This window comes from Nannospalax galili, unplaced genomic scaffold (genome assembly GCF_000622305.1).
Source record: "Nannospalax galili isolate Female #2095 unplaced genomic scaffold, S.galili_v1.0 scaffold540, whole genome shotgun sequence".
Taxonomy (NCBI): Eukaryota; Metazoa; Chordata; class Mammalia; order Rodentia; family Spalacidae; genus Nannospalax; species Nannospalax galili.
The window spans coordinates 2,903,772-2,915,582 of NW_008348613.1; the positions used below are offsets into that span (position 1 = coordinate 2,903,772).

Here is an 11,811-nt window from a genome sequence, read left to right on the forward strand (position 1 = left end):
ACCTGGATCCTCTACCTTAGTTACTGTCCGTGGCCCAGAATGCACTCTGCACCCTGGGAGAGCTCAGCAAAGGCCTTTCACCAGGGGAGTAGACAGCCTGTTTTGAAGTTTTGTAAACATACTTCCCTCCAGTCACAGCCCTGAGCCAAGATCATGCCAGGCTGAGACTCTAGAGTCATGCAAAATATATAAACCAATGACTCAGCCGAACTCAACTGAAATGTTTAAGTTCCCACTGTAAATCAGAAACATCCCACCATTAGGATTATCAACCATTCTTTAAGGCTCTGTGCTGATTTCCTGAGGTGTGTGTGGGGGCGGCAAACGCTGAGTAGACTGCCCGGCTGTAGTAGTTGGAGTAGGGACTCTCACACCTGCAGCCCATCCTTCTTGTGAGCCAGAACCTCTTGTCCTAGCTTAGGCACAGTGACCCAACAAGTCCTTCTAACTTTTGAACTGCATCAGTCCAAGGGGAATTTTGGTGACTTTAATGCGGAAGTGGTAAAGTAATTTTTGGATTTAATGAAAGCATTTTTACATTCATGTGGAGTTGACTCTGTGCCAAGAACTGGGCTGAGTGCTGGTCATAAAGCTTATGACCACTCCGGAAGGCAGGTACCCTTGTGGTTCCTGTCTACAAGACAAAGAAACAGAAGTGCAGAGAGGTCAAGTTACTTGCCCAGGATCACCCAATCAGAAAGTTTTGAAGCCAGGATTCAAATCAAGCAGACGGCAAGAGATTTCCTGTTCATACTTGCTCTTCTGCCCATCCCATTGGGAAACACTGCTAGCTAGTTTCACCCTTCTGATTCTTTCCAGCATAAAATTCCCTACTCAATAAACTCCATATATTTTTTAAAGAATTGTATATAAGCTAAAATTTATGAAGAATATTGGCTGACTATACTGACAGAGACTTGCTTTTCAATATCCTGCTGCAGAAAATTCCCTTTTAAAGTAACTGCCTGTCCTAATACAGTGCCTTGCAAAGAGCAGGCATTTTATGAAAAAAAAACTTTTGGGTGACCTTGATGCCTCTTACTTGTGTAAATTTTTTTTGTACATTAATGAAACTTAAAATAAGGTATGCTTTGCTAACTGGAAAAAATAATGGAGGGAAAAAAAGCTACCAAGAGCAACTGCAGACCGTGGAGTGATTAATTCAGTGAATCATCAGAGGAAACAGGCGTACTGCCAGTGCTGGCCGTGGGCTCCATGCCACCCTCTGCTTTGATAGGGATGCCAACCCTCCCGGGTCCACTGACAGATCGTAGAGAAGAGGAACGGGTGGGGCAAGATGCAGCAGATCTGAGGGATATAATGTTCAGAGCACACAAGCTCTAATCTGCCTGCTTTCTTGCAGGTGTCACTTGTTTTCTACTTTTAGCAGGGGGTGGACTAATAGTTCAGTTTACTTATCTGTTCTTTGTCAATCTCAGGCTCTGATGACCCTGATGTGCAGACTGAGGGTTATCCACTGTTCAAAAGAGGTAGAGAAAGTCTTTATCTACTGTGTCCCTTGGGACCAGGGAGAACAAGGCATGGTAAATCATGTGCTGAGTGTGATGGGTCCCCTGGGGCTCACTCAGCAGATGTTGGGTGGGATCATCTCACCAGAACGCACCCTCTCCATTCCTATAGTTTAGCCACAGAATTTTCAGACAGCTAGGCAGAGAAAGAAAAGAGAGATTACCACACAGGGTGATTTTGAAAACTATCCTTAGAACTGACTGTGTGACACTGCCTATGCAGTATGACTACACTATCACCTGCAGGGCCCATTGATCCATCCATCCATCACTTGCCTATGTAATTATTCTACAAATTTATTGGATACTATGTTCTAGTCACCCTGCTAAGCACCAGAATTACTATTCTAAAACTGACCCCTACCCTGTTGACTTTGCCTTACTTCAGTTGACAAATTCATTACTCCAAAGAAGTTAGGAGTTTCACAAATTTTGCATTGCATTTTATTTTCTCTCAAATATTTTGAGTGCTCAAATTTCCATTATGCAGCTCAACTAACATAAGATACTTTAACTCAAGTTCGGGCCTGGTTTTAGAAAGGTGGCCTAGGTACCCTTCTCACCATCTGTAATTTCCAACAAAACCACCGTCCAGCCTCATCCTCCGATAGGATTTCACCCACTGGAAGCTGTGTGACAGAAGCATATACAAACAGGAAATGAATGAGGGGAACCTGGACAGACGGAGGAAGAGTAGTACAAAGCCTGCCCGGCCGGCCATGCACTCAAGAATCCAGTGAATCACAGGGAAAACACAGCTCAGGGGATCAGGAATCTCAATAAGCATAACTTGTCAGGATTGCCTTGATCCCGAGTCTTTCCCCAAGGTCAAAAGTGGTTCGGCATGTGCTGGAACATTTTCCCCAGAGGGGGTCTATTGCCTCATTTTAGAAACACTGCAATCTTACCAATATAGAGACCAGAACTCTATTTTAGATTCTCTATGCAATACTTCCCTGTGGCATCCCCCCCAACCCCTGCCAAATTTCTTTGGTAATATATATTCCACAGAAAATACCCATAGCCAGTAAGGCAGTCTCCACCATGAGTTCAGATTAAAGAACTACGAAGAATTAAGAATTAATGATTAATTCACAAAAACAAATGCTGTGTCCTCAGAACCAGTTAACTTTTCTGAGCTCAGCACTTCACCACTGTGCTTTGAAGGCGATTTCTTAGCAGGAGCTCCAAATTCTCATCATTTGTAAAATGACTGTGGAGACAATACCATAAGGTGTTGTTGGGAATAAATGAGAGCACAAGGGGGGAACACTGGGCTCAGTCACAGCCCATAGGAAGTTCGCAACATATTCAAATCCAAATACTCCCACTCTCAGTGGAGTTATGATTGCTTGTTCTGGGGACCTCTCCAGGTCCTGTCTACATGTTCAGGAACTTAGGGGAAGGCGAAGGGGCAAGACCAATTCTTGCCCCAATCCAAGAAGCAATTTTCCATCTGTTTCTTGGAAGTGCACCATAGCATCCTGTCTTATCCAACTAAAGGTTCCCAAGCCTTAAAAAAAAGTTTATAAGCTACAGTTGAGGTCTGCCACTGGTATCAGAAGATCAACCTCTCCACAGAGGTATTATTGATTATAGACTGAGAGGTCACATCAGGCATGACCAGTCTGTCCCTGGACAGCCTTGAACTCTTACACTTTGTGGCTTCGACCTCAGTGCCTTCCTCTCCCCTTGCTCCTGGATCCCACCTCTTCAGGGCACATTCTTCAGGAAGCTTTCTTTGTTCGCTCTGGTCCTGGAAAACCCACCTCACCAGTGTGGAATGCCTCCAGCCTCCTGCTTATACCTGTCACTTCACTCTTTCAGTCATTTATGAAAGTTTTATTGCTTCTCCTTGATTAGAAATTCTAGAAGGGAACAGGCTCCTTTTATGCATATTTGGGAGTATAAATGGTGGGTCTCAATTAGTATTGTCTGAAGAGGTGACTAAGTTGGACCAAATAACAGAGTTTAGAATTTGGGGGCAAAAAACTATACCTTTGAACAAACTCAGTTTCTGTTGTTGTTGCTATTGTTGTTAATTTACTGATATGATTCCCTGACTGAATAAAAAGATTAATACAGACATTTCTAATTGAGCTAATGAATTACTAAACACAGAGCATAGCCTGCAGCCATGTTGATAATGCCACCCCAGAAGAACTGGGCACTTTCTCCATTGTCTGAGGATAGCTCTGAGAATATCTTTAGGCACCTGAGTGCATGAATCAATTCATGGAGGAAGTGCTTCCTAAACCTTCCTTTCCAGCCAGACAAAGATTAGAATAGGGATTCCTATTTGGCTTGTTTCTTAACCTCTGGACTTCATTTTCTTATCTGTAAAGAAGACATAGAATAATGGTTGTCAGAAAGAGAATTACTTAAGAGGGTGTGGTAAAGCCAGGTGTTGGTCACATACCGAGTGTTGAACCACACTAACCGCTTAAACAAACACAGTGTAAATAATGAAATTGCACAGTTACATGGTAGCAATAAATTGTACCTAGTATGGTTTTACAGGAAAAGAAACACAGATCTGATGGTGTTTGATGACAGGATTTCAAACTTCAAGATTAGTTAAGCAAGTAACATCTTGGGGGATAAGCAGCCATCGGGGTTCCCTAATGTGACCCACAGTTTCTATGAATTCCTCTAGTTCTAACACTACCGCAACATTATATCTCATCCACATAAAGATTTTCAGGACTTTAAAAAAAGCTTACAAATGACTGCTGAGATCTAACTCTAGTTCTAGATGCAAGTATTTTTCAGAGTGACGCCCAGGATCTTCTTCACACAAAGGTACTGGTTACAGACTGAGAGGTCACAGCAAGCACTGCCAGGCTTTCTTTAGACAGACCCATAAATTCCCACACCCAGAAGGCCTCAAGCAGCCTCTACGCCACACCACCCTCTGCTCTCCCCTCACGTGGTTTCAATCCTCCATGTAGTTCCTCCAATAATTCAGCACATATCCTTTGCAGGGTCTTCTGCATCATTCTGATAGGGCCCTCCCTTGCTTCACAATTTGTCACAGGGGCCTTCTCAGACCTCTTCTTGCTAACTCTCATCACTTTTGTCTGCTTTGATTTTCTTCATTGTGGCCATCTGGCATTTCAAACCTCTATCTGTTCATTTGTTTTTCCTCTGCCTTCTCCAGTGATATCTGGTCACTCTGTTCACTGTGCACGCCCATCACTAGGCTTGTGCCTAGCCTGAAGACATGAAGTAAGGGCTCAAAAGAGAATTGCTGAATAAAAGAAATAAAAATGAACTAATGAATGAATGAATGAATGAATGGCAGACTGGGTGACACAAGAGGATGCTGCAATTGTTGCTGCCATTCCAGCAAGTGGGAAACTATCCACACACAAGCATTCAGGCGAAGTGTCTTACCCTGTCAAAATGGACGCAGGAGCGGGGATTTGGATTGAAGTTGCAATGGTGGTTGAGCTGAGAGAGTCTATATTTATAATAAAAAACTTTACAGTTGGATTCACAGCTCCTGCCTAAGGAAACAAACAAACAAAAAATCACAGCATTGATAATAATTTTTAAATCCTCATTGTTACATAAATTTAAAACTGTTAAAGTGCCTGACCATAGTCATAAAATTATAACAATCAGATGCCAACAAATAGTTCAATATAAATAAAATGAGCATAAGAATTGGGAAAGGCAATCTCTTCATGTTCCGGTGGAAACATGTATTCATGTGTATGTGCAATGCACAAGTTTATGTTTATAAACTCTGAAGGTCCAAAGCACTTTTATTTCAATAGTGGATGTATCTGTGTTCACAATTTATGCTTTTTGTGCCAGTGAGGATAAACCTCTTAAAAACAATTCTATCACTTGCAATTATATCCTGATTCTATAGGACAAATTTTGGGGAGGTTTGTGACTAGCACCTGGGGTTCTGTCAAAGACATAGTTCACCAGGAAGTCAGTCCAAGCCCAGAGCACAGAGCTAATTAGGCAGACATCACCATCTCCACTCCAAGTCCAGGTTCACCACGTTGGAGCTCGATAGTCAATATTATGACAGAAGCCTGTAAACTTTTAAAAAATGTACACGTAGATATTCCATTGACAGATTAGTTAGAAATAATATGATATTTTTAGTGAGAATATTTTATGGGTTTTTTTTTGCCAGTTTCACTCATCAAAAAATAACATTCCACTGAAAACATATCTCCATATTTAGTTTCAGATCTTTTTTTCCTTTTAACTTCCTCTCCCTTCCTAAAATGGCAGTTCTTCATAAAGCAAATTAAGTGAGTTGGTAAAAATAAATTTCTTTTTTTTTTTTTTCTAAATCATTTACAGTTAAATTTTTTTTGTTAGATTTTCCTGTAGACGACGCTGTGGCCATTTTTATTGCGGTGCTAAGTGAAGAAACCCCTCTTCCCTGGCTTATACTGCTTGACGAAGCTCCTGGATTTTAATAAAAATGCATCCTGGATGGCAGGGAACAATCTTGAAACCCAAGAAGCGACACTACTATCACAAATGTAGGGCGTGCAAAACTCACATCGGTGCCAAATCCATAACAGAACCACTAAAACTAGTCACGTACTGTATCCTGTTAATTAGTAATACAATCTGATATATAACCAAGCTTTTCAAGTTCAATTCGGGCTCATTCCAACTTCTACAAATGAGATGAGCTTCTGATTCAATTACAGCCTCTCTTTTCCTTCATTCAAACATTTCCTACCCCCTCCCCTACCTCTCTCAAAAGCATTTTCACCATCTTTTTCTGCTTGTCATTTCTCAAAGTTTTTGGAGAAATTACAAAACCTTAAATCACACTCTTTCCTGGGATAATAAAAATACTTTAAAATTGCCAGATGCTGTTGACTTCAGCAAGAGTAATCACAGCAAGCTGTTGAAGAGAGACTGACAATATTTTCATTAGCAGGAAGGGATTAAATGCAACCACTCTCTTCCCATCAAACCACAGATCCACTATGCGAACAGGGGCACAGACCTTTGGATATGGAATCCACACAGTCTTGGGGTACTGCAATGATTCATCAGAGTAGAAGGAGTATTCAATGAGTGGAACTCCTGTGTCGTTAAATTGGGCATATGCTAAAAAAGTGCCGTTTGGAGACCACCACAGAGCTGAGTAGGCACTGAAGACTTCCTCTGAAAAAAAGACATAAATTGTTCTGTTACAAGGAGCTGATAAATTGGCTTTGGCATTCAAAATATTGTTCTCATTAGCTTTAGTAATTAAAGTAGAGTTCAACTAATGAACCACTTCACATTTGCTGGGATTCCAAAATCAAAGTAATACAAATGAATAAAAATAAAATCTTCAAAGATGTATCTAGATTGTAAAAATAAGTCACCATTGGACTATTTTAGAATATTTTAGTATGCAATATTTAATACAAGCTCTATTTTTTCTTTATCTTATAATCCTCCAAATTTATGCCTCAAAAACATACTAAAAGTAAATTTCACACAGGAGGCTGATTTTCCTTTCTAATTTTCAAACATTCAACATGCCAGCACTCTCTCCCCAACTGGGCTGAGCTTTTACTGAGCCCACGGGGTACTGGTGGGTGGTGTGTAACTCTAGGCTATCAAACCAAGATGGTGCCCAGAGTTTACTACTCTTGGCACAAATAAGGTGTGGGAAGGATGGATTTAGAATGGCAAAAGCTCCATGGACCCCCAACTGGGAAATATCTCTTTTCCCTAGCCTACAATCTGAAAACTTCCTGGCTTAAACCCCTCCTCTGATATGTAGGGAAGAGGGGCAAAGATGGTGGCAAAGGAAAGAAAGATATTACTTTCAAGTACATTATTAGACTCACTTTCAGTCTCTAACAAAGGCAGCTTTTCCCTATGAGAATTACGGGATCTATTTATGGGGCATTCTATCTCTGGCTCTAAAAATGCCAAAATCTCTCTCACCAAATGGCAACAAAAGATACAAATTGCTGTAGTCCAACTCTGGACTACCTTCCACTGGTTCATGTGTTAAAGCACTGGTGATCTTACTAGGATGTGGTAAAAGCATTTAAAATGGGGCCCTCATGGAAGGAAGTTAGGTCATTGGGGTTGTGACTGTGAAGGGAACAATGGGACCCTAGCCCCTCATTTCTCTTTGCTTCCTTACATTCATGAGGCGAGTAAATCTTCTATCACATTGCCCTAGCATGGTGTGCTGCTGCAGGGACAGAACAATGTGGCCAAATGGCCAACCAATAGGGACCAAAGCATATGAAACCAGGAGTCAGAGTCAACCTTTCCTCCTTTAACCTCTTTACTTAGGCATTTTGTCACAGTAATGGAAATCTGATAAACACATAGGTAGATGGGCAGAAACTCTTATTTAATCCACACCTCATGTGGTGATAAAGTATGAGCATAAAGATCAAAACATAGAGGCTGAAATCTTAGGAAATAATATCCCATTCAGTGTTCTGATGATTAAAATTTCTTTGCAAGTGGCTGGAAAATACATTTTCCCCTTTTTCAAAAGATTTGGTTTTATTTTTAATGTGTGTATGTGTGTGTCTATGTCTTGGTATGTGCATATGAGTGCAGGTGCCCACAGAGGCCAGAGGCTTCAGATTCCCCTGGAACTGGATTTGTGAGCTGCCTGACATATAGGTAATTGTAAGCTACCTCATGTGGGTGCTGGAATCAAACTCAACTCAGGCCCTCTGCAAGAGCAGTATGTACTCTTAATTACTAAGCCATCTCTCCAGCCCCTCAAAAAAATTTTTTTTAATAATAGCAATAGCAGCTGCAGTAATAAAAATAACTAATATAATATAATAAATATGTATATGAGTATCTAACATTTGATGAGTATAGTGCCAGACATTCAGAACAACTGGCATTTATTTTTGCCAGGCAATCATCATCATAACCCATTGTACAGATAAACTGAACAAGGCAGGGAGGGCTAAAAGGGTTTTTTTAAAAAATCACCCTAGTCATATGGCTAATAATTGGGAAAATCAAGAATAAACCTGTCAGATTTGAAATTATGCTTCCCATCTCATATTACACAACCCCTGCCTGCCTCTTTTTCTGCCTTTTAAATCACAGAAAATCTATTACCTCATATGGATGCCTACTCCCTCTTTGATTGCTTCATGCCTGAATCATTGAGCTACATTTATGCAGCCATTTAGACTTTATAAACCACATCCATTTTGGTCTCCACAGAGACCCAGGTGAATCTATTCCAGGTTCATATCACAGAGAAGAAAATCAAGATGTCAAGAAATTAAATGAAATTTAATTAGACAAGAACTATGACTCATGTCTTATAACTTGAATTCAAAAGTTTCCACTATGCATCTTTCCTCTACTCATTCCACATAGCCTTTACCCGCTGATTCTTGTCTATAATACATCTGCAATAGTATAAAATCCATATAATTAGAGTAAGGTTTTTTTTTTTATTACTTTTAAACAGTGGTAACAGGTAGAGGATACAGTTAGAACCATGCTTGAATTAGTACTTATTTGTAAGGCAGAGCATAGTTTTCCATATTGACAATGAAGTGAGTTCTCTTGAGGGACTGAGATTCCACATTTAGAGGAAAGGCTTTACGACAGTCCTGAAGTCATTGTCCTGAACATAACGGCTCAGATGTGAATATGCCAAAGGAGATCCTCCAGTTAAAATTCCCTTGGAGAAGACCATCAGGGTTAGCTAGGCTCTTCTCTTGGTAACACCTAGCTATTTCCAAGAAGGACTACAGCTTGGGGAATGGGACACACCTGCTCAATGTTCAAGGTTCTGGATCTTCATCATTGGGCTGTATTTACATTAGGGAACTTATTTCATCATAAGTTTTAATCAAACACTTATTTCAGGGCAATGAAAACTTATCTTTCTCTGAACATAATTTCTGGTTGTTGTCGTATGTTATCCATTAAATGAACTTGATTTGGACTGGGTAAGAATCAAAATTAAATCATGAAGTAAAACTGTTTTTTAACTTTGAAGAAGAAATAGGTTGAAATAAGGATGATCTTTCTAACAAACGTGAGGCAGCCTCATGAATGGTTTGGAATGGCCTCGAAATGCTTTTATCTTGGCAACTAACACATGAAAAATGCTTTTTGAATATTTTCTAAGTTTCAAATTGCTTTCCTAGTAAAGCTCTTTATCCTCAGACAGAATATTCCTTTTAAACTTTTTTAGTTTTGTTTTCTGCTTATTTTTCCTACACCTTCCTAATCATTTTTTTTCTTCTTTAAAAAATAGGAAATCAGGTTCCTCCCAGGTTTGAAAGAACATGAATCCTCTCTTAAATAAGCATTTTCCTTTCTTTACTCTGTAACCTGCAGACAATGTTTTGTCATCTTTTTAATATCATTGAAGTATTTAGCATTCCTTAGCAGCTTATGGGCTGGAGAGGCCTCTTTAGAGAAACATCTGATGTTAACCTGGAGGCTTTTATGCCCTAGAAAAGCCAGAAGAGCTACCTACATAGAAAGGCCCTTTGTGGTAATAAACCAAAGACAAGGTGGGTATTGTGAGATAATGGGGGCAGAGACAGTGCTCTCTCATCTGTGTGATACCTGTTATTTAAGTTCTGAAAGATAATTTATGGTATTTTTAAGTATACAGCTTATTTTTAATTCTACTGAATGCCCCCCACTTTTTATATGGAAATGTTTAAGTATTCTTAAAAGCTACAGACTTTCTGATTAAAGGTTTAGTCTCTACCTTCATAAACCCAGTCAGTTATTCCATTATATATTAAATCTTCTTTCCCAGTCCATGTGATCCTCTGACTAGGTAAATTTGGTTCAATTTTAACATAAATGTCATTCTTCCAAACATATGCCTAAAAAGATGAAAAAAACATATTGGTATCAATAATAGCATGCTATAATATGTTTTATCTTGGGATCTTAAAATGTTATGCACGTTTGAGGATTACCATAATTAGAGAGTCAATTTGAGAAAGACAAGTCGTTTATGTTCTTCCTCCCATTCTTAAATTACAAGTGTACAAACTGTAATCTCTAAGTAAAATAAAACATTCCTAATACATTGAAACAAAAAGCCTTACTGTCTGGATGGTGAGGTGTGCTTACTAGTGTACTGACCACCTGCACAGGATGACGAATGTTTGTGTATCTCTTGTTTGGGAGGGTTGGTGGAGGGAATGCAGTTGCATTCTTGGAGAGGGAAGTTCAACTGCAGAAAAACATTCCATCTTGTTATTTAAATTCTTTTGGGTTTCTAACATTCTTCTAGCACCATAGAATATGAAGATACATCAACAGTGATTTTGAAGAAAGCAAGTGAGACTCTAAAATGTCTATATGAAGAAGACAAGTGGAACTTAAGGATTTAATAAGCATTTTTCCAGTGAAAACACTAGCTCTCTGATAGATGTTTGGAAACTTTCAGGAATTCTTTTTATTGCTTTTGGCTAATAAAATAATGTCTTGGGTAATGACACCATATCCTAGTATAATGAATGAGTGGGCTTTCAAATATGTCTGCTTGACACTAGGGTGAGTTGCATCTGTCTATAAGATTCTAGCCAGCATTTTTCTGACAGAAGTACACTGACCAGTTTATGACCTTCTTGTGACCATGTGATCCACTGTGTATTGTTTGGAATTCTCTCTTCTGTAATCAGCTTCCTGGAGAAAAGTTAGAAGGACGCATTACCAAAAGAATAACAAACTATGAGATTTACCTTAAAAATTACACTAGAAAAGCCTAATAGACTTTATGGGGAATCACTGACCTTTTATTTAAGTCATAAATATCATATGAAGCTGTGTAGGAATGCCTCCATTGCTATAAAAGAAAACAGACAGCTCAGTATTCTGTAATCTTGATAGCTTGGTCCCTTACTCCAGGTAAGAGGACTGGTAACAGGTTACTGTATAAACCTCAAGTTTTATCACAGATTATCACTCCCTAGATTCTTAGAATTTTGTAATTTTAAAGTATTCTGAAGACCATGTAGTAAAAACCCCCGAGGACTTTATTCATAATTTAACTTTGTCATCACTTCCTCCAAAGACCATTCCCTGGATCACTGTGGGCCAAAGTACCACATTTTTGTGTGTGACATCATTCATAGCATAGGATAGTAACACTGCCTGCTTAGGAACACTCAAAAGCTCACTTTTTACCCATCTTACTTGCAAAATATTTAAAGTATTTTGAACTCTGTTGGTGGTGGTGATGAAGAGAAATGTTTAATGTTTTGTACAATGATAATGAAAGTGTTATATTTTTTAAAGCTATCTGGATATATATATATATATA

At 39.2% G+C, this 11,811-nt stretch overlaps 1 protein-coding gene across 2 annotated transcripts in view; it reads right to left on the minus strand.

Annotated features, from left to right (window-relative positions):
• Positions 1-11,811, minus strand: part of Dpp4 (dipeptidyl peptidase 4) — an 84,670-nt gene that overhangs the window by 38,372 nt on the left and 34,487 nt on the right. For both annotated transcript variants that reach the window (XM_029569697.1, XM_008845754.3), the window contains exons 6-10: positions 11,282-11,334; positions 11,102-11,174; positions 10,243-10,363; positions 6,523-6,683; positions 4,926-5,038 (exon numbers count right to left, since the gene is read on the minus strand). In XM_029569697.1, the coding sequence (XP_029425557.1) occupies positions 4,926-5,038; positions 6,523-6,683; positions 10,243-10,363; positions 11,102-11,174; positions 11,282-11,334 (521 nt within the window). The remainder of the gene's footprint in view (positions 1-4,925; positions 5,039-6,522; positions 6,684-10,242; positions 10,364-11,101; positions 11,175-11,281; positions 11,335-11,811) is intronic.